This window comes from Phacochoerus africanus, chromosome 5 (assembly GCF_016906955.1).
Source record: "Phacochoerus africanus isolate WHEZ1 chromosome 5, ROS_Pafr_v1, whole genome shotgun sequence".
NCBI classification, from domain to species: domain Eukaryota; kingdom Metazoa; phylum Chordata; class Mammalia; order Artiodactyla; family Suidae; genus Phacochoerus; species Phacochoerus africanus.
The window spans coordinates 57,215,308-57,237,574 of record NC_062548.1 but is presented as its reverse complement, the minus strand read 5'-3'; the positions used below and the strand labels follow the sequence as shown (position 1 = coordinate 57,237,574).

The following is a 22,267-nucleotide window of genomic DNA, read 5'->3' as shown; positions in this document are numbered from 1 at the left end:
TTCCAACTATTTAGGGAGAGGGGTGGGGATTTCCTGGAACTGGGCCACTGCCCACTTTTTGCCCTTTTATGGTCAGCATGAGAACTGTCATGGTGTCTATGGGCCTGTCGCTTAGCTGCGAATGTGTTACAATTAGCTCCGAATGAGGCTCACCATCCACTGGAAGTGAAATCTTCCACCATCCTGGACCTAGCTGGGTTCAGTGAGTTCATGTTGTGTCCTCAATGGCTATCTCTCTCTCTCTCTCTCTTTTTTTTTTTTTTGCCTTTTTTAGGGCCGCACCTGCAGCATATGGAGGTCCCCAGGCTAGGAGTCTAATCAGAGATACAGCTGCTGGCCATAGCCACAGCCACAGAAATGCCAGGTCCAAGCTGTGTCTGCAACCTACACCATGGCTCACAGCAACACCAGATCCTTAAGCCACTAAGCAAGGCCAGGGATCGAACCTGCAACCTTATGGTTCCTAGTCAGATTCGTTTCCGTTGCACCATGATGCGAACTCTGGCTAGCGCATTTCTAAGGTGGTGCCCTGTCTCCTGCCCTCTTGTTTCAAAAGTACTCAGGTATCAAACTACATAGAGATACTTGAAGAAATACGGAAACAGGGGCTCCCACTGGTTGTCTTCTGGTCCCTAAGATGGAATCGGAGACAGTTATAGGAAGCCTGGGGCCAGAAGGTACCTGGAGGGGCTGGGGACCAGGGGTCAGGAGACCAAAGGACAGTGCTGGCCTCAGTGTCCCCTTTAATAAGAATGGCGAGCAGCGCCCACCTCCCACCGGCTTAAAGGAATTATCAGATTATCAGATGTGATGCAAAACCAAATGAAATTCACTGGAATTTTACCCACAAATCAGAGCACTGGGTTTTAATTTTTGCCTTACTTGTGACTATACATGAACAATTTAAAATGTATGGGAGTTCCTGTTGTGGCTCAGTGGAAAAGAATCTGACTGGCATCCATGAAGACGCAGGTTTGATCCCTGGCCTCGCTCAGTGGGTTAAGGATCCAGCACTGCTGTGAGCTGTGGTATAGGTTGCAGATGCAGCTTGGATATGGCGTTGCTGTGGCTGTGGTGTAGGCCAGCAGCTACAGGTCCGATTAGACCCCTAGCCTGGGAACCTCCATATGCCACAGATGCAGCCCTAAAATAAAATAAAATAAAGATAAAATGTATGCACACAAGAGGAGGGGTCTTTGAATCCTTTCTGAATACATGAAAATTCTCGACACTCCATTTGGGGACCACTTATTAGAAATACACATATTCCCCTAAATGTTCAGAGAAGACAGTACATGTGTTAAAGGAATAATAGAAGTGTTAAAATACATGAATAATTAAAAAAACCTGTGATGCCTAGTGGTTCCCAAAACATTAAACTAGAATTATCATATGATCTAGCAGTTCTACTTCTGGGCATGTGTCCAAAAGAACTGAAAGCAGAATCTTGAAGAAATATTTACACACCCAGGTTCACGGCAGCCAAAAGCAGATGGAACTCGGTGTCCACTGATGGATAAACAGGTAAGTAAAATGCAGTATACACATACAATGGAATATTAGTCAGTCTTCAAAGGGAGGGAAATCCTGACACAGGCTACGATGTGGATGAATCTTAAGGTCATGAGACTAAGCAAAATAAGCCAGTCACAAAAGAAAAACAAATGTTCTATGATTTCACTTATATGAGGCGCTGAGACGGGTCAGTTGTAGAAACGCAAAGTAGAAGGGTGGGTGCCAGGGGCTGGGGGAGGAGTGAGGAGTCAGAGTTTAATGAGGACAGAGTTGCAGTTTTGAAAGATGTTAAGAGCCCAAGAGATAGATGGTGGTAATGGTTATACAACACCATGAATGTACTTAATACCACTGAACCATATGCTTAAAAATGGTTAAAGAGTTCCCTGTGGCACAGCAGGTTAAGGATCCGGTGTTGTCACTGCAATGGCTCAGGTCGCTGCTGTGGCACAGGTTCAATCCCTGGCCCGGAAACCTCTGTATACCCAGGATGAGGTCAGAAAAAAAAAAATGGTTAAGGTGACTGCTTATCATCAGAGAAATGCAAATCAAAACCACAATGAGATATCACTCACATATGTCAGAATGGCCATCATCAAAAAGAACACAGATAACAAATGTTGGCGAGGATGTGGAAAAAAGGAAACACCTGTACATATAAATTGGTGGGAATATAAATTGGTGCAGCCACTACAGAAAACAGTATGAAGATTCCTGAAAAACTAAAAAGAGAACTACCTTATGACCCAGCAAGTTCACCTCTGAGCATATATCTGAAAAACAAAAAAACAAAAACTGGAAACACTAAATTGAAAAAGTACATGTACCCCCATCTTCATAGCAGCACTACAACTGCCAAGGTATAGAAAAAACAGATGAATGGATAAAGAAGATGTGACACACACACACACACGTGCGCATGTGCAATAGAATACTACTCAGCCATAAAAAAGAATGAAATGTTATGGGGTTCCTGTCGTGGCGCAGTGGTTAACGAATCTGACTTGGAACCATGAGGTTTTGGGTTCGGTCCCTGCCCTTGCTCGGTGGGTTAACGATCCGGCGTTGCTGTGAGCTGTGGTGTAGGTTGCAGACGCGGCTCGGAACCCGAGTTGCTGTGGCTCTGGCGTAGGCCAGTGGCTACAGCTCCGATTAGACCCCTAGCCTGGGAACCTCCATATGCCACGGGAGCGGCCCAAAGAAATAGCAAAAAGACAAAAAAAAAAAAAAAAGAATGAAATGTTGCCATTTGCAGCAACGTGGATGGATTTGAAGGGCATTTTGCTAAGTGAAATAAGTCAGACCAAGAAAGACAAATACTGTATGATATCACTTATAAGTGGAAACTAAAAAATACAACCAACTAGTGAATAAGACAAAAAAGAAGCCAACTCACAGACATAGAGAATAAGCTAGTGGTCACCAATGGGGAGAGGGAAGGGGAAGGGGTAAAACAGGAGTGACGTTATTTTAAAAAAAGGGTTATTATGGAATTAGATGAAATTATGTGTGTGATACTTTTGAAAACTCTAAAGCATTATAGAATTTAAAGAATCTTTCACTTTTTTAAAAAGGTTGAAATATAAAAATGGTTAAGACGGCAAATTTTATGTGATATATATTTTACCGCAATAAAAAAATTTTTAATGACTAGTAGTATTCAGATGGTAATGGTGATTCTGTAACTACATCGAAAACATCCAGCCAGGACAGCACTTTATGAGTAACTTGTTTTTCAAAGGATACATAGGTGCACTTTTACAAAGGTACTGGCTCTGCAGTTATTCAGTTTGAACTTTGGGGCCAGAAATCACACACAGTCAAGCTCAAACACCACAGTTTGAATTGTAGATAATAAAGCTGAACTTTTTTTTTCTTTATGGCCGCACCCACAGCATATGGAGGTTCCCAAACTAGGGGTCGAGTCGGAGCTACAGCCTACACCACAGCACAGCAACATGGGATCTGAGCCATGTCACAACCTACACCACAGCTCATAGCAACGCTGGATCCTTAACCCACTGATCAAGCCCAGGGATCGAACTCACATCCTCATGGATCCTAGTCGGGTTCATTAACTGCTAAGCTATGAAGGGAATTCCCAATTTGAACTTCTTTTAAGTGACAAATAATTCAAGCAACTACCTCCTAAGTCCCTATGACCAGTATCAATCTGGTCACCAATAACCAATAACAAAGAATGCTGATTTACACTATTAGTAAGGCACAGTTCTTATGACAAATTGGTACAATTTGTCAAAATTAACCAAAGTAAATTCAGCTGTACTTCTACAAAGTAATGTAATGTGAAAAAAACAACATTTCTTAATGTATACTAATAAAGCCCTATGCAGCATAGAATTCTATCATGTGGCTACTTGTATTATAGTTTCAAGAAGTATTTTTATGCAAATTAATTTTGATATAATATCTGAAAAAAGGGAGAAATTGAATCCAGGAATCAAAGCATACTGCATAAGGAAATGAATAAATTGGAGTTCCCATCGTGGCTCAGCAGAAACGAATCTGACTAGCATCCATGAGGACGCAGGTTTGATCCCTGGCCTCACTCAGTGGGTTAAGGATTCCGCATTGCTGTGAGCTGTGGTGTAGGTCACAGACGCAGCTCAAATCCCCAGTTGCTGTGGCTGTGGTGTAGGCTGACAGCTACAGCTCAGATTCGACCCCTAGCCTGGGAACCTCCATATGCTGTGGGTGTGGCCCTAAAAGACAAAAAAAAAAAAAAAAAGTCATGAATAAGTCACTGCCAATTATTATCTGTCATGAGTAAGGACAGAGGAAAATCTGGACTATGCCACGAGAGAAATTTAACTCTGGTACAAAGCTAACAAAGCACGTGTCCATGATGGTGACACACAGGCTATGGTCCCTTGTGAGGTGAGGGACCCCTGGGGACGGAGAGTCCTACCTCTTGGTGATCTGGCTCGGCTCCTGAAGATCTGGGTCCAGGTCAAAGCCCTCATTGTCCAGCAGCCTTCTTAGAGTCACATCAGCCAGCTGCTCCATGATCTTGAACACCTCATCGAGGTTCAGAAACATGGAGAAATCCCGCTCCTTATTCTGCGTGGTGATGCGGATGGTATCCGTCAGGAAGACGTTGGATGTCCGTTCCAACTTCTGGATATCAACCCAAGGGACTACAAGTTTAACTAGAAAGAAAAAAGAAAGGGTAGGAATTCCTGTCATGGCTCAGTGGAAACGAATCAGCCTAGCATCCATGAGGATGCCGGTTCGATCCCTGGCCTTGCTCAGTGGGTTAACGTTCAGGCATTTCTGTGAGCTGGGTTGTAGGTCACAGATGCAGCTCAGATCCTGCGTTGCTGTGGCTGTGGTGTAGGCCGGCTGCTGCAGCTCCGGCTCGACCCCTAGCCTGGGAACCTCCATATGCCAAGGGTGTGGCCCTAAAAAAGCCCCCCCCCAAAAAAAGGGTAAATACAGATTTTACCCTAATGTGGAACCCAAACTTGAGTGCAGCAGCAACAGCCAGAGTGCAAAGATTTTCCTGCAGCTGAAATGCAACTACCTTTTCAACCAGAGCAGGAAAGAGGAAGCACAGCACAGTAAGGTAGAACCCAACTCATGTGCTAATAATTATCATAAAGATTTAAGCAAAACTTCCCAAGTTATAAGAGGGGCAACATTCTGAAATACCAAGTCAACAACATGAAAACTTTCCCCAATAAAACATTTCGACTTAAATATTTGCAAAAGTTCTAGAAGTTTCTCAATCCACACAAATTCTGGGCTCAGAAGCAGCATTTCTGACATAAGCTATGAAAAAAAGGAGGACAAAAGAGGACCCATGATCTGGGGTAGAGGAACAGACCTAACATTTAGACTGTCAACTGGCCATTGTTTAAATCTTAGAAAACAGAGTACAAGTAATTTCTATGGAACCCTTTATAAAGAAATATGAGGAGTTCCCTTTGTGGTTCAGTGGGTTAAGGACCTGACATTATTTCTATGAGGATGAGCATTCCATCCATCCCTGGCTGTGCTCAGTGGGTTAACGATCCAGTACTACCGTAAGCTGTGGCACAGGTTACTGATGTGGCTCAGATCTGGTGTGGCTGTGGCACAGACCTCAAATGCAGCTCTGATTCAAAGCCTAGCCCTGTAACTTCCATATGCCTTAAGTGCAGATGCGGGAAAAAAAAAATGTAATATGGTACTAACAATACCTTTTATAAACAAGTATACTATGCTCAGAAACATTTCCAGAGAGTTCCCTGGTGGCTCAGCAGGCTACGGATGCAGCATTGTCACTGCTGTGGTGCAGGTGATCCCTGGCCCAGGAACTTCCACATGCCATAGGTTTCACCAAAACACAAACCAAAAAAAAGAAAGAAACAAAAAGAAAAAAGGCAGTGGTCATTAGGCTGGCATGCTAGCGCAAAGCAGAGATGGACATATCAACTTAAAATAATAAATGTCATTAAATACTAGAGCTCCTTTCTTTTTTCCAGATTTTATCAACTTAACAAAATTTGGTATAGTGACAATGATCAGCAAGTGTCAGGAAATACTCATTTTCCTTTTCAAATAAAGGAGGAGATGATTAACGATTATTTCTATCATTTCTCTCCATTTATTCTGAAATAAAGTCTTCAGTGCTGTAATAACTTAAAAGGCTACATTTCTACATCAATCGTGAGAATAAGCTTCATGAGCTACTTCTAGTTGCTTCTCTAGTCTTTTACTCATGCACACTCCCTCTACGCTAACAGCTCTCAGTCATGAAGCCTCTCTCTATCTGAAGAGCCCTGCACTTAACAAACTCATTTAGGGAGTTCCCTTTGTGGCTCAGCGATAACAAATCTGACTAGTATCCACGAGAATGCTGGTTCCATCTCTCGCTTCTCTCAGTGGGTCAGGGAGCCAGCGTTGCCATGGGCTGTGGTGTAGGTTACAGACATGGCTCAGATCCAGCATTGCTGTGGCTGTGGTGTAGGCCGGCAGCTGCAGCTCTGATTCGACCCCTAGCCTGGGAACCTCCATATGTCTCAGGTGCAACCCCAAGAAAAACAAACAAACAAACAAAAAAAAAAAAAAAAAAAAGAAAAGAAAAGAAGCTCGTTTAAACAAAAACAGCAGACATGTAAGCAAATAAGCAGCCACTGGTTGGACAGGACTCAGAACGAGATACAAATGCAGGAAAAGTATAAGGGGACCAGGGGTGGCTTCATGGAGGTGGGAAAATCTGAACTGGATCTTGATTTTCCTAAGAAGTAAGAATGGGGAAGGCAAGAAAGGCAGGGGTTAATCCTGAGAAGCATTTCAGATGGCAGATAGCGGGCACGGTGCAGGTGAGGCGAGAGCACCTTCCAGGGTGGGGAAGGCTGTGGCTGCGTGTCCTGGAGCATCAGAGCCCAGGCCGATGGCGCGGGGACCTCGAAGGATGGCCAAGGGCAGGACACGGGCAATGGCAGAGTTGAGAGGAGCCCTGCCCACTGGTACCACTCAAAACAAGCATCAACTCAGGAAGGAAAAAAGATATGCCTGACCACGTAAGTATAGAGGCTGCATATGCACCACCCTGTGGGGGCCCCCTAAACACTCTGTTCTGGAAGACGTTTCAATGGCAGTGACTTAAAATCTTAACATACAACTGATCCTGTGGCTTTCCTTTTTCACCTCTGGAATTCCACCGCCCAGAATGAAGACTGTGGGTGGACCCAGGTGTGTGAAGTGAACCCTGCCCGGATCTCAGCGGGACCTGAGTGGGGAACCCCCTTCTGGTAATGACTGCCGCTCTCCCAAGAGCAGTCATGACCTTCAGGCTGGGAATTCTTTAAATGCCTCCCCACCCCCACCCCGGGTCCCGAAGAGCAAGCTGTCCTTCCCCTTTAGAACCACTGGGCCAGCAGTTCCAACACTGTCTTCAAAGCGCTAGTAGCAAAAACCCTTCCATAGCCACATGAATGGAGCGACACAAAAAGGCTCCTTAGGCAGAAAAAAATGAATTCCCATAAAATCATACTCCCTTACTGCTAGCCATATATACAATATAATCGTGTGCACAGGTCACCTGGAAATTAATCCTGGGTCACCTGTTATCATCTCAACCACTTATTTAAATCTTTGTCGTCTAACCCTCCACATGGTGACACGTCCAGGACCACAGTGAGCATCCCACGGTCCTGCTCCTCCCCCTACCCCCCATGAAAGGCCATGACTGTCACTCACGCTCCTTGCCCAGGAAGAAAGAGTAGAAGCACACGTGATGGACACTGAGGTACAGCCAGCCTTGCCGGGGCACCCGGCCCTTCCAGCAGCAGCATGAGTAATAGGTGACTAGCTTCTCAGCCTCCGGGAAGTTGAACCTGGCCTCGAACTTCACCAGGGCCTCCCGGAACTTCTCAGGCTCGTCCTCCTGCTCGGCCAGCCTGCTGCTTGTTTCCTCAGCGATGAGAGCCTGACACACAGAGAGGGGACCATCCTGGGTCAGGAGGGGCAAAGACGGCCACACGAGGTCCTGGAGAGCCAGTGCTGCTTAGACAGACACGTGCGAAGGACTGGCCACCCCCCAGATACATGCCCCTGGGGGAGGGAGGCCGGCTAGGCCGGGGGCCCCAGGCCAATCCCTCTCAGCCACTCACCAGACACAAGGCTCTTGGGTGGATCTGACCTCTGAGCCCCAGTTCCCACAACTGATAAGCCCCCCTTGCTCTTCCCGCCAGAGACATGAGGTCAAATGACTGCCTCAGCATGAACTCAAGGCATTGACACCGAAGAACTACCCAAGGTGGAGTTAAAAGTTGGTCTTTTCACAATGAATTTATCTATGAAACAGAAGCAGATTCATGGACAGAGAACAAACCAGTGGTTGTCAAGGGGGAGGGGGTGGGTGGATTGGGAGTCTGGGATTAGCAGATGCAAACTATTATACAGAAGATGGAAGGAGTTCCCGTCGTGGCTCAGCAGTAACAAAGCCAAGTAATACCCATGAGGATGCAGGTACAATTCCTGGCTCTGCTCAGTGGGTTAAGGGTCCAGTGCTACTGTGAGCTGTGGTGTAGGTTACAGATGTGGCTTGGATTTGGTGTTGCTGTGGCTGTGGTGTAGGCCGGCAGCTGCAGCTCTGATGCAGCCCCTAGCGTGGGAACTTCCATGTGCCACAGGTACAGCCCTAATAAGAAGGGGGGACAAAAAAAGACCCTTAGGCCAGAATCTGACACTCAAATAATAATAAAAATAATAAATAAAATAAAATTGCTTAAAAAGTAAATCTGAAGGCTCGTGAAATTTCAAATGATGTACCTTTTCCTCATGTTTTTCTTTCTTTTCCAAATTTTAATTTAGCAAGATATTATAAAACTTAGGAGTTCCTGTTATGGTGCAGTGGGTTAAGAATCCAACTGCAGCAGTTGTCGCTGCAGAGGCATAGGTTTGATCCCCAGCCTGGCACAGTGGGTTAAAGGATCTGGCATTGCCACAGCTGCAGCCTGAATTCAATCCTCAGCCCTGGGACTTCCATATAGCATGGATGAGAGTATTTAAAAAAAAACTTATAATTAAGAGAAGTGAGTATTTTACTTTATTTATTGTTATTATTATTATTGTCTTTTTAGGGCCACATCTATGGCATATGGAGGTTCCCAGGCTAGGAGTCGAATCGGAGCTGTAGCCACTGGCTTACACCACAGCTCACAGCAATGCTGGATCTTTAACCCACTGAGTGAGGCTGGGGATTGAACCCGTATTCTCATGGTTGCTAGTCAGGTTCATTAACCGCTATGCCATGACGGCAACTCCAAGAGAGGTGAGTGTTTTAAAAGTGTATCTAATATATAATAAATGCTCTGCACCATGAGATGTGAAGGGGATTTTTAACAAGACTCCATAGAGAGCAGACAGGGCTGTAGACAGAGCCACGAGGGCTGCCCCACTGATGCTGGCCTGACTGCTGGGTCTGGTTACAGCATAGCTTGAAGCAGACAGACTCCTTCAAAGCATCAGAGAATCGCCACGTGGGCAGGACTGAGTAGGAAAACCCCTGTTCCCAGGTCCTTCCCAGCTGCCTGGAACAAAGGGAGAACCATACCACACACTGTGGCCCTAAAGGTACATCTAGCCTCAGACAAGCTGGACCCCTCAGTTTCCAGCCGTGCTCCAGGACAGAAGCCACCCTGGGAGTTAAAGGCCGGTTTGATTTGAAGTCTAGGAGATCAGGATAAGCCACCCCAAAACATGCCACTTTGCACAAGAATTATTTCGAGCTGTAGGCCCTTGAGAAACAGCAGATGGCAAAAAAATTCCCTGCCCTCCCTGCTATTGACCTAAAAACAGGACACAAACTGCCATTTGTAAAGGTGTCTCCCCCTCCTGTGCCAGAAAGAGGAAGGCAGCTCTCAGACTTGGAATGACCAGAGACAGCTCTAGACTCTGATCAGCTTGCAAGGTGCCAAGAGGAAGCTATGTGACAACCCAACTGGAGTAGACCTCACCTCCCATTAGTCTCACTCCTCCATCCACTGTCCTGAGGTCGGCCGCCCTGAAAAGCCCACACACCTTCTCCTCTAACTCGTTACTTCTCTACTGATGCACTGCTCATTGTGATGCTGTAGGAACTCCAAATCCTAACCATCCCTTTGAGTTACTCATCACAATTTCTCCCACCTGTATATGCCCTGCACAGGCTGATAAACACTGTCTCACTTGTTCATCTGCCTTATCAGTTTAATTTCCAGGCCCCCGGCACAGAACCTAAGAGGGTGAAGGACCCCCCCTCCCCCGCCCCCCGCCAAAAAAGATTTCTGAAAGCCACTGCAAATAGAAATGAGTTTCCTTCCTCCCAATTAAGAAGAAAAACACATAAACTGAAGAGCCACCACAACCAAGGTGAGAGCAAGAAAAGACGGGAAATGTGAAAAAGAACTGTGAAGTGGGTATTTCTGCCACAAGCCCCATCACAGCCTGACCCGGAGAACCAAGTTGGATTAGGCTGCAGTGATAACACACAAGCTGGACAGGACCCACTGCAGCTGCGCCCACCCACTGATGCCACATGTCAGAGGCAACAGCATGGGAAACAGCCAGCCCTGCCACTCCGCCTGGACTCAGGAGACTGCCTTCTACCTGATCCCCAAAGTATCCTCAGCCCCAAAGGGGTGCGCTGCTGCTCCTGTTGTGTCCTTTCAAAATTGAGAATTCACTCTAGGGAGTTCCCATTATGACTCAGCAGAAACAAACCCAACCAGCATCCATGGGGATATGGGTTCAATCCCTGGCCCCGCTCAGTGGATTAAGGATCTGGCATTGACATGAGCTGTGGTGTAGGTTCCAGACACAACTCGGATCCACGTTTCTATGGCTGTGATGTAGGCCAGCAGCTGTAGCTCCAATTTGACCCTTAGCCTGGGAACCTCCATATGCCACAGGTGCAGCCCTAAAAAGACAAAAGAACAAAACAAACACTCTAGTGTCCAGAATGCTCCACGGAAGTGCTAAGAAAGACAGAGCAGAGGGGAGAAGTGTCACGGCCAGGAGACCCACCTTCACTTTCCCTTTGACGAAGCTGGCGATGTCGTCTTTATTGTCAAAGACAGACAAGGTATGGAGGAGATTCTGCTCCAGCCAGTCCCAGTGCTGGGTGATTTCCTCTAATGTAGCTCCTGGGTGAGAACAGACAAAGACATAGAGATTAAAAGACAAAACAATTCCTAGAAGATGAACTCATTTTCCAAATAGGAGTCCTGCGTTCCTGATGGTGAAACGTTGCGGTTTCTCACGTCCTGGGCCACAGTCTGCCAGTTGACAAGGGAGGCACCTGCGCTGGGACCATGGTCCCCTCACCCAGCCCTGGGCTTTGCCAACACCTGCCCCTCTGCCACACGGATGGGTCAGGAGACCAGCCGAGTCCTCCCTGAACCCAGAGAGGTGGGCATCCTGCCGGCCTCGCAAATGCCACCTCCCCTCAATTGGCAGAACATTTGTACTTAAACCAAAAGCCATTCCCGGATTCTGAAGAGCCTCGCAGAACATCCCATGTGAGAAGGGGGTCCCTCAAAGACGACCTCAGCCCAGCTGCACAGGGGGACGGACCTCTGCTGGCAGCCTGAGGGCCTTGAAGGAAAATTCCAGGTTTACAAATCTGTACTTCATATCTTTTACAACAGAATCCCTTAAGAATATATAGAAAAAGAGGTTTTATTGTACATGCTAAAACCACAGGGGAGGAGTTTCCTGGTGGCTCAGCAGGTTAAGGACCCAGCATTGTCACTGCTGTGGTTCAAGTCACTGCTGTGGGCAGGTTCAACCCTAGCCCTGTAACTTCCACATGGGTGAGGCCAAAAAACCCCCAAGCCACAGCTGCATTAAAAAGTAGCTACTCAGGAGTTCCTGTCGTGGCTCAGTGGAAACAAATCTGACTAGCATCCATGAGGATGCAGGTTCGATCCCTGGCCTTACGCAGTGGGTTAAGGATCTGGCATTGCCATGAGCTGTGATGTAGGTCGAAGATGCAGCTCAGATCTGGTGTTGCTGTGGCTGTGGTGTACGTTGGTGGCTACAGCTCGGATTCGATCCCTAGCCTGAGAACCTCCATATGCCACACCTGCAGCCCTAAAAAGAAAAAGAAAAAAAAAAGTAGCTACTAAGTTAATTTCTTTCCAAGGCAACTAAGAAAACCATCAGCCTATGAATGAAGCATTAAACAACAGTGTTACCAAGAAGCCAAGACCTTTTAGTTACTATTATTTCCTCCCAAGCAGCCTCCTAGGCCTCCCCACTGGATGACAGGCACCTTGGCATGGGCACTGTGCCAGCTCCTGGTGACATGACAGAGGTTTGACCCAGTCCAAGACTTAAGCAAGTGCTGTCCTGGACAAGGAGAGGCATGTGTGCATTGAATATGCCTAGAGTAGAAATAGGTAAAGGGCTGGCCAGGAGGGCCAGGTTTCCCAGATGGGAAGGGGGAGATGAATACTTGGTCTAATGTCAAACCATGTACCTGAAGTGCAGAATGATGGAGCCAACCTGAGAGCCCTAACAAACTGCAGAGCCACACACACTGCTGACCCAGAGGGCAGGTCTCTGTGCTAACCTGGACCTTCCTCTCCCCACAGTGTGAACACACGTGCTGCAGATCTTACACATACCAGCAGCATAAGAATGCCAGAGAACTCCCCCTGGATCTGCAGACGGGGGTGGCTATGGAGGACACCTGTATGTACTAGGAGCACTGTTCTGCTGAGCAGTCTGGGAAAGAGCAAAAAGAAGAATATAGGAGAATACTTCATAAAGAAAAAGATGAGAGCTTCCAGTGATGGTACTGGAGTTCCCTGGTGGCTCAGTGGGTTAGGGATCCAGTGTTGTCACTGTGGTGGCTTGGATTACCACTCTGGCACCGATTCCACCCCTGGCCAGGGAATTTTGCAGGCTGTGGGTGTCGCCAAAATAAGAGTAATAACAAAAAAAAAAAAAAAGCTGGTACTTATTTCCTTGTATTTTTTCAACTTTTAGGAATGGCATCACCAAAGCAAAGTCCTTTGGTTTCACTAAAGCAGACTTCGCATCCTTCTGATAAGGATGCAAATTCCATCGGCAGCCCAACCCTCACGAGCTCATCTCAATCTAATTACCTCCCAGAGGTTCCACCTCCTCCTAATGTCATCACACTGGGCTTTGAGCCTTGAATTTGAGCTTTGAGTGCCACCCAGTCCATAACAACTAGTGACTCTGCCCTGCTATCTAGCCATCAGTCCCATCTCCCTTGTCTTGCTCTTTCAGGATCATAAGCCCAAGAAACAGCCCCCTTGGGGTGAGTGGTCACGATCTCTACTTCCCACCCACCTAGAGGCCCCTGCCTGTCAGGAAGCCCCTGGCCCTTCAGGCTCCCTAAAGGGCAAGATCGTTTTGAAACAACAGCCTCCCTCCATTCACCTGTTTCCAGGCTCTCTGGAGGCTTCCAAACATCTTCAATGTGAAGGGAGGATGCACAATCTGCCTGGCCCCTCACCTTCAGTGCTGACACGGCTGATACCCATCTAATTGTCTAATTTATCGCCTCCACTTTTTTTTTTTTTTGTCTTTTTAGGGCTGCGCCCACAGCATATGGAAGTTCCGGGCTAGGGGTCTAATCAGAGCTACAGCTGCCCCCCTAAACCACAGCCAGAGCAATGTAGGATCTGAGCCACATCTGCAACCTACACCACAGCTCGCAGCAACACCAGATCCTTAACACACACTGAGCAAGGCCAGGGATCCAACTCAAATCCTCATGGATACCAGTCGGGTTCTTAACCCGCTGAGCCACAATGGGAACTCTTAAAATACCAGCCTCTGGAGTTCCCGTCGTGGTGCAGTGGTTAACGAATCCGACTAGGAACCATGAGGTTGCGGGTTCGGTCCCTGTCCTTGCTCAGTGGGTTAACGATCCGGCGTTGCCTCGAGCTGTGGTGTAGGTTGCAGACACAGCTCGGATCCCGCATTGCTGTGGCTCTGGCATAGGCCGGTGGCTATAGCTCCAATTGGACCCCTAGCCTGGGAACCTCCATATGCCGCGGGAGCGGCCCAAGAAATAGCAACAACAACAACAACAACAACAACAACAAATACCAGCCTCTGTCTTAAATCTCCTCTGCCATTCAGTGTCCTCGGGTGGCAGCCAGGTAGGTGTTAGTCACCAGAACACCCCCTGAATGTCTCAGGTCAGCAATGGCGTCTTTGGGAAACAGGACAGCCCATCACACAGTTTGTCTCAGGAGAGAGTCTTGGGGCCATAGGAGCCAGTGTGAAATAAAATTCCTATTTTATGGCAAGGCAAGGAAAAACATAAACAAAAAAATTTTTCTCTGCCCTCTGCCCCCCGCCCCCAGTGAGCATGTATATCTGCATGAGGCATCGACCAGACCCCCCACAATCGGCAGGAACACCTGCTCCACCACCAAGAGCAGCCTTCTCCCAGCACCAACAAGGCAGCTCCTTAAAGGGAACATTCCCTCTTCATCTTCTTAGCAGTCACATGACCCACCAGGATGCCACTTAGATCCGAATTACATAAATTCATTAACATGTTGTTTGACGCGGAGCCCTCTGTCTCAAAAAAAAATTGTATAAACGGTCTCAACTTCTAATGGAGGACATAGTTTTCAGAGCTTTCTGAGCTGCTCTTCCTGGATGATAATCCTCAAAGTTGGCTCAAATCAATATTTCCAGTTCTTTCTTAGATTGATCAATTTATCACCGACTCCTTGAGGCTGCCAGCTCTCCACTCTTCTCTGGCACTTTAAGGTTTTCTCTTTCTCGATCCTCATCCTTTATTACCCATCATAATAAAACCAACTGGTCAGAATATTAAAAAAAAAAAAAAAAAAAAGGCAAGGACCGCATAGAAGATGGAGTATCTGTCCTGATGGTCTATCGTTTGCCTTTTGTTGTAAGTTTCCATGTATTTCCTAATTGACTGAAAAAAGAAAAAGAAAAAAGACCTGGAGGATGAGGAAGAACTGAGGGGGAGCGGATGGCCCTGTGGCCTTTCTGTTCCAGGCTTGGCCTCACTGACATGCAATGGAGGCTGAGTGAGGAAAGGGGGTGCAAACATCTCCAAGGTCATGTGTATCGAAGGGAGGGTGAACCAGGGGTGAACTCAGTCTCTATAACCCTCAGGTGCCCTGGGGTCCTCCCCTAAGAAGCTACATTTTTATTTTAATAACATTTACATGATCCTTTAGGTCCAGTACTTCCTAGAGCTGGATACTCAAAATGCTGCTTTGGGGAGTTCCCATCGTGGCGCAGCAGGAACAAATACAACTAGTACCCATGAGGATATAGGTTCAATCCTTGGCCTCGCTCAGTGGGTTAAGGATCCAGCGTTGCTGTGAACTGTGGTATAGATCACAGATGTGGCTCAGATCCTACATTGCTGTGGCTGTGGTGTAGGCTGGCAGCGTCAGCTCCGTTGGACCCCTAGCCTAGGAACCTCCATATGCCACAGGTGTGGCCCTAAAAAACCAAACCAAACAAACAAAATGCTACTTTGTGCTTGCACACAGAGTGCACTCTCCCTGCCATCTCATTTTCCTGAGTGCGCCTTCTGGGATGCCACAAGACAGGTTTTCATGGGTCCTGTTCCTAAGCTCACAGGGCCAGGAGTTAGCTGCTAAATCAGGTGCGTCTTCTTCACCTGCTAAGCAGATGCCAAGAAACCCATGCCAACCGAGCCTCCACACAGTCTACTATGTGGAATCAAGACATGAGACCATGTCATCCAAACACTAGGCTTTTATCCTTTAAAAATTCCTTCTACCTACTGGGGAGGAGCCTCAGAATAGGAGAAACTCATTCTAGAACAGAGCTAAGCTCACACCTTGAGAGAGAAAATACGCACGCATGCAAAATCCATCACCAAGCCGCAGTTAGGTTTCATTACAAGCTCCCCCATCACCATGTGCTGACACAGCTGAGTGGCTCACCCTGCAAAGACAATCACCATGACGGAACGTTCCCATCCGCCTGTCCTCTCCTCCCTACAGAAGTTGCCAAATGGCAGGGAAATTTTCCGAACTCCAGTCTCCTCTGCAGGGAAGTCTTATGATGGGTTTCGAAAATACTGTCCATCAGTGCAAGCTGACTGCATACCCGTGACCTCAAAGGACTAAAAAGGAAAGTCCCTTAACCTCTATCACTCATCAAAGCTCTGAACCCACACAGTAGCCATGTTTTTCAGCTACACGATGTAGCCCACCAGAAAAATCATTGGTTTTTGTGTGTGTGGGTTTTGTTTGTTTGTTTGTTTTTTATCTTTTTGTCTTTTAGGGCCACACCTGTGGCATATGGAGGTTCCCAGGCCAGGGGTCCAATCAGAACTGTGGCCCCAGCCTACACCACAGCCACAGCAACGTGGGATCCGAGCTGTGTCTACGACCTACATCACAGCTCACAGCAACGGCAACGCCAGATCCTTAACCCACTGAGTGAGGCCAGGGATCAAACCCATGTCCTCATGGATACTAACTGGGTTCGCTTAACCACTGAGCCACAATGGGAACTTCATCTTTTTTTTTTTTTTTTTTAATGAAAGTAAAAATAGAACACATGCTACTTTATGTGGGCGACTACTAACTTGTGAAGTCTTTATAGAGTTATACACAGCATTACTGTGGCTGTGGTGTAGGCTGGCGGCCACAGTTCTGATTGGACCCCTGGCCTGGGAACCTCCATATGCCACAGGTGCAGCCCTAAAAGACGAAAGATAAAAAATAAATAAATAAATAAATTTATTTGTCTGTGGGGCATGGTCAAAAAAAAGAAGTGTGAAAGCTGCCACAGTACAAACACATAAGTGATGAAAAAAAGTAAAGATGAGAAAATAAGAATGTGAGGACTTGCTAGCCACTGAAGGGGCAGGATGATAAAAAGGCTACAAACTGACTCAACAAAACAGCGATACCTCCTCTGCTTCTGCTGTGAGCCTTCCAAAGCCAAGACAGAGAGCTGCTGTTATGACCTGAACTGTGTGTACCTCCCCCCAGATTCATATACAAAGCCCTAACCCCAACGTGACCATATTTGAAGATTAGGGCCTTTAAGGAGGTAACTAAGGTTAAATGAGGGCATAAAGGTGGGGGACCTGATCAGGTAGGATTGGTGCCCCTCTAAGAAAAGGAAGAGGTACCAGGGAGGGACTAAGTGAGGACACAGCAAGAAGGCGGCTGTCTGCACACCAAGCTGAGAGGCTTCAAGAGAAACCAACCCTGCCAGCACCTGGATTTTGGACTTCTGGTCTCCAGAAGGATGAGAAAACCCATTTCTGTTGTTTACACCATCTGGCCTAGGGAATGCTGTTACAGCGGCCCTAGCCTAGCTACATACAGCCAAAACGCATAGGAGCGCTGTGGACTGTAACAGCAGTCCGATTAGCACAAGTATACTCTGTTTCATGAGGGCCCCTAGTTTCGCAGAAAAAAAAGTGTTTTTTATATTCTAAGAAAATTCAATTTCAGCAGATCTTAAACATTACCCACATGCACAAGAGGTCAAAAATCAGATTTATAAATGCCAATACAAAACTCAAATACATTAGAATCCTCAACTGTGCCCATAAAACCAACTGCACTGATGGAGATATACATAACCAACTTGGAGTTCCCTTCGAGGCTCAGCAGTTAACAAATCCGACTAGGATCCATGAGGATGCGGGTTCGATCCCTGACCTCACTCAGTGGGTTAAGGATCTGGTGTTGCCATGAGCTGTGGTGTAGGTCGCAGAAGCCCCTTGGATCCCTCATTGCTGTGGCTGTGATGTAGGCCAGTGGCTACAGCTCTGATTCAACACCTAGCCTGGGAAGTTCCATATACCACGTGCGCAGCCCTGAAAAGCAAAAACAACACAAAACAAAACAAAACCCAAAACCAAACAAACAAAAAATTAAAAACAAAACAAAGCAACACACCAACTTGATGTTCTAAGAAAGAACAGCCAGAGGTGCCGACACAGGACACTTTCTGAGGGCCTAGCATGAGCTAAGCATTTTGTCAAGTAGGGTGGATGCTTAACCGTGTTTATTTTCATAAAAAACATCACAAGGTAGTTAGTGTTTTTTCCATTTTTTTCAGGTGAGAAATCTAAACTGCAGACAAGAACCAACCTCAAGTCCTGTTCCTCTGTCTCTTTCGGTAACACACAGTAGAGACGGGAGCCTGGGGAATGGGGCGGGGGTAGGGGGGAACAGGGTGCAGCTTCCAACAGCTGAGTCACTTTGACACCCACACGCAGTATTTATTCCCCTAGGTTTTCCCCAGAGGTATTCTCAGGAAATAAAACAAGCATCTCATTGTCTACACCTACAGCTTCTGCATGAACACAGCCATCAATAACTGGATCCAGCGTCGGTTTTAAAAAGCAACTATTCCTTTCTGCATAATAAATATCCAACTGAATTAAGCATCTTCTCCAGCTACCTAGATCCTGATGAAATAGGCATTACATGTGCATTATTCAAATCTGTTTCTTGGCAATAGTAAAACATTTCTCTACCGTCCAAACACTGAAGTCTTCTGTCTAAATGCCTGGGCTAAAAGCCACACAAACCACAAATGGACTAATTAAAAGTGTAACAGTCAAGGGCAGTGTCATTCTTCAATTCCACTCAATGCTCATCCTACACAGAGAAACTCAGAGGCCAGGAATCTCGTCCAAATTACAAATGACAGGGGAAAGGGTTGGACCCAAGCTTGAATTTTCAAAAACCTCACATTCTTAAAGTGGATTCTAACATTTGAATGATACTGTCGGAAGCAGCATCTTAACAGGGACATGTAAAATTCAATGTCAACATCACATCATAGTGACTTTTTTTTTTTAAAAACCTGTGTATGTTTCTCATTACACAGTTTAAGAAAGTAAGTTCTAAACCCTTCTTTTTACATAATTTCCTTGCCCTTTTTGGCCTTCAAATTAGAATGAGTCCCTCAAATTACCTGCGGTAAGTGAAAAACAAACTGGACTTCCTTGACGCTAAAAGTACAATAGATTTTTAATTTATAATTGAAAGAGTCATTAAAATGTCCTTGTACTGGTGCCATTAGAAACACTTGTGACAAGCAGAAGCAGGGAGAATGGCAAAGATGTGGGATTTTTGACCTATATAAACAGAAATCAATCAATAGAAACAGAACAAGGAATGATACAGAAAAAACAATCCCTAGACAAAGACAGAAAACACCTGCTATAAATATATTCCATGTGTTCAAAAAGTACAGCAAAGCATGAGGATGGTGAGAAACTAAATGGAAGCTACACGGGGGGCGGGGGGGGGCGGGGGAACCGGGGTTAATAGATGCAAACTATTGCCTTTGGAATGGATAAGCAATGAGATCTTGCTGTCTAGCACTGGGAACTATATCTAGTCACTTACGATGGAGCAGGATGGAGGATAATGTGAGAAAAAAGAATGTATATATCTATGTGTGACTGGGTCACTTTGCTGTACAGTAGAAATTGACAGAACACTGTAAACCAGCTATAATAGAAAAAATAAAAATCGTTACTAAAAAAAAAAATTAAATGGAAGCTACAAAAAAAGGACCCAAATCAAACTTTTAGGGATGAAAAACATAGAGTCTAAAATCAGAAATATACTGGATGAGGTTAAAAGTAAATTGGACATTACAGGGAAAAAGAAAAAGACACTTAAAGATATAGTGATATAAACCATCTAATATGAAAACCGGAGGGAAAAAGATGAACAAAACAAAAAGAAAAGCACTTCAGTGAGCTGTGAGACAAGAACAAGCAGCCTGAACTCCTCAGTAGGGTCTTTGGAAAAGGGGGAAGGGGGGACCAGAGAACAGAAAAAAAAAATTTTTTTCAGGCCACAACCTCGGCATATGCAAGTTCCAAGGCTAGGGGTCAAATCAGAGCTGTAGCCGCTGGCCTACACCACAGCCACAGCAACTCAGGATCTGAGCCACGTCTGCGACCTACACCACTGTTCACAGCAACACCAGATCGCTGAGCCACTAGTGAGGCCAGGGATCAAATCAGCATCCTCACGGATATTAGTTACTGCTAAGCTGCAAAGGGAACTCCATATATATATGACTGGTTCACTTTGCTGTACAGTAGAAACTGACAGAATGCTTTAAATCAACTAATGGAAAAAATAAAAATCATTAAAAAGATTTGACAATAGATCTGATGGCAAGTCTGGGAAAATAGGCACTTTGATCCATTGCTGATTGAAATTTTAAAAGAGCACAACCAATAAAGAGAAGGGAATTTAATGTCTAATTAACCTTTACCCTTTGATGCAACAATCCCACCTCTAGGAATCCACCAGGTTATTCGCTGGGGCATTATTTGTCATGGTAAAGGTTGAAAACAACACAAATGTCAATCAGTACAGGATAGGTTAAATAAACCATTGGGGAGTTCCCGTCCTGGCGCAGCAGAAATGAATCTGACTAGGAGCTATGAGGTTGCAGGTTCTAACCTTGGCCTCGCTCAGTGGGTTAAGGATCCAGCATTGCCGCGAGCTGTGGTGTAGGTCACAGACCCAGTTCAGATCCCGCGTTGCTGTGTCTCTGGCGTAGGCCGGCGGCTACAGCTCCGATTAGACGCCTAGCCTGGGAACTTCCGTATGCCACAGGTGCAGCCCTAAAAAGTTTAAAAAAAAAAAAAAAAAGGGGGGGGGGCAAGGCATAGAACAGAATCTATGTGACCTTTGTAAAAAACAAAGTGTGTGCACCCAGGGGTGGGGGTGGGTGTGCATGGCTTATCTGCAAATATTTTGTTTTTATTGTTTTATAGGTTTGATTAATCATGAAACTGCTTTGGGTTTTTTAAGTTGAGTTAAATCAATAAGGGAAAAAATATAATCCTTAACAATTAAAACTATCCATGGACAGAGGAATGGATAAAGAAGATACACAATGGAATATTTCTCAGCCATAAAAAAACAATGAAACAATGTCATTTGCAGCAACACGCATGGACCTAGAGATCATCACACTAAGTGAACTAAGTCAGACAGAGGAAGACAAATACTCTTACATGCGGGTATGATTTCACTTACATGTGGAATCTCATTTTTTAAATGCTCCAAAAGAACTTATTTAAAAAATAGAAACTGACCCACAGACTTAAAAATCAAACTTATGGTACCAAAGGTGGGGGCATAAATTAGGAGTTAAGGATTAATATATACACACTATTTTACCTAAAATACAAAACTAGCCAAGACCTGCTATATAGCACAGGGAAATCTACTCAATTTTGAATAAAATCTGTATGAGCAATGAATTGGAAAAAGAGTGGATATATGAATATATATATATACATATATCTACACACATATAATTAACTCACTTTGCGGTACACCTGAAACTAACACAACATTGTAAGTCAACTCTACTCCAATAACATTATAATAATAAAAAATAAACTTAAGTATTTATTGGGTTATTAAAATAATTGTCAACAAAATTACACAGAGAAAATAACTTTTCAACAGTATCTTTGACTACACATCCACAGGTACATATATTCTAAAGCCAAACAGAGCTGCAAAACCATTTCCTTTCACTACCCTTATTCTTAATAGTAGCATTGGTATCATTTAATATTGGTATTATTTAGAGACAATATGTGTGCGCATGTACAAAAAGATAGATAATTCTGTGAATATTGTTAGAAACCAACATTTTCAGGGGATCAGAAGAGATAAATATAAAATCAAAGTCAAGGAGTTCCCGTCGTGGCGCAGTGGTTAACGAATCCGACTAGGAACCATGAGGTTGAGGGTTCGATCCCTGGCCTTGCTCAGTGGGTTAAGGATCTGGCGTTGCTGTGAGCTGTAGCGTAGGTCGCAGACGTGGCTCCTGTGTTGCTGTGGCTCTGGCGTAGGCCAGTGGCTATAGCTCCAATTCGACCCCTAGCCTGGGAATCTCCATATGCCGCGGGAACAGTCCAAGAATTGGCAAAAAGACAAAAAAAATAAAGAATAAAAAATAAAATAAAATCAAAGTCAAGTTATAACCATGTCGTTTTACAGTTGAATTAGAATGCATGATTTCTTTTTCATATCTTTTTTCTTTTCTTTTACACATTTCTTAGCTCATACCTATTCGAAGAGCCTTCGAAGCAAAGACAACCCAGTAACAATGAGCAACCCCACACCTCCGACTGTGGTCCCTCAATACTATTCCCACCAGAAGGAACCAGGGCTACTTGGAGGAATGGCTGATCCCAGGCAAGAGGCAAGAAATCCACAAAGTGAGCCTTCAACAT

General features: G+C 45.4%; 1 protein-coding gene across 4 annotated transcripts in view; it reads right to left on the bottom strand.

The window, feature by feature from the left end:
- Positions 1 to 22,267, bottom strand: part of TBC1D8 (TBC1 domain family member 8) — a 137,380-nt gene that overhangs the window by 45,400 nt on the left and 69,713 nt on the right. For all 4 annotated transcript variants that reach the window (XM_047781407.1, XM_047781408.1, XM_047781409.1 and 1 more), the window contains 3 exons: positions 11,032 to 11,150; positions 7,723 to 7,951; positions 4,445 to 4,685 (listed from right to left, as the gene is read on the bottom strand). In XM_047781407.1, coding sequence (XP_047637363.1) covers positions 4,445 to 4,685; positions 7,723 to 7,951; positions 11,032 to 11,150 — 589 coding nt within the window. The remainder of the gene's footprint in view (positions 1 to 4,444; positions 4,686 to 7,722; positions 7,952 to 11,031; positions 11,151 to 22,267) is intronic.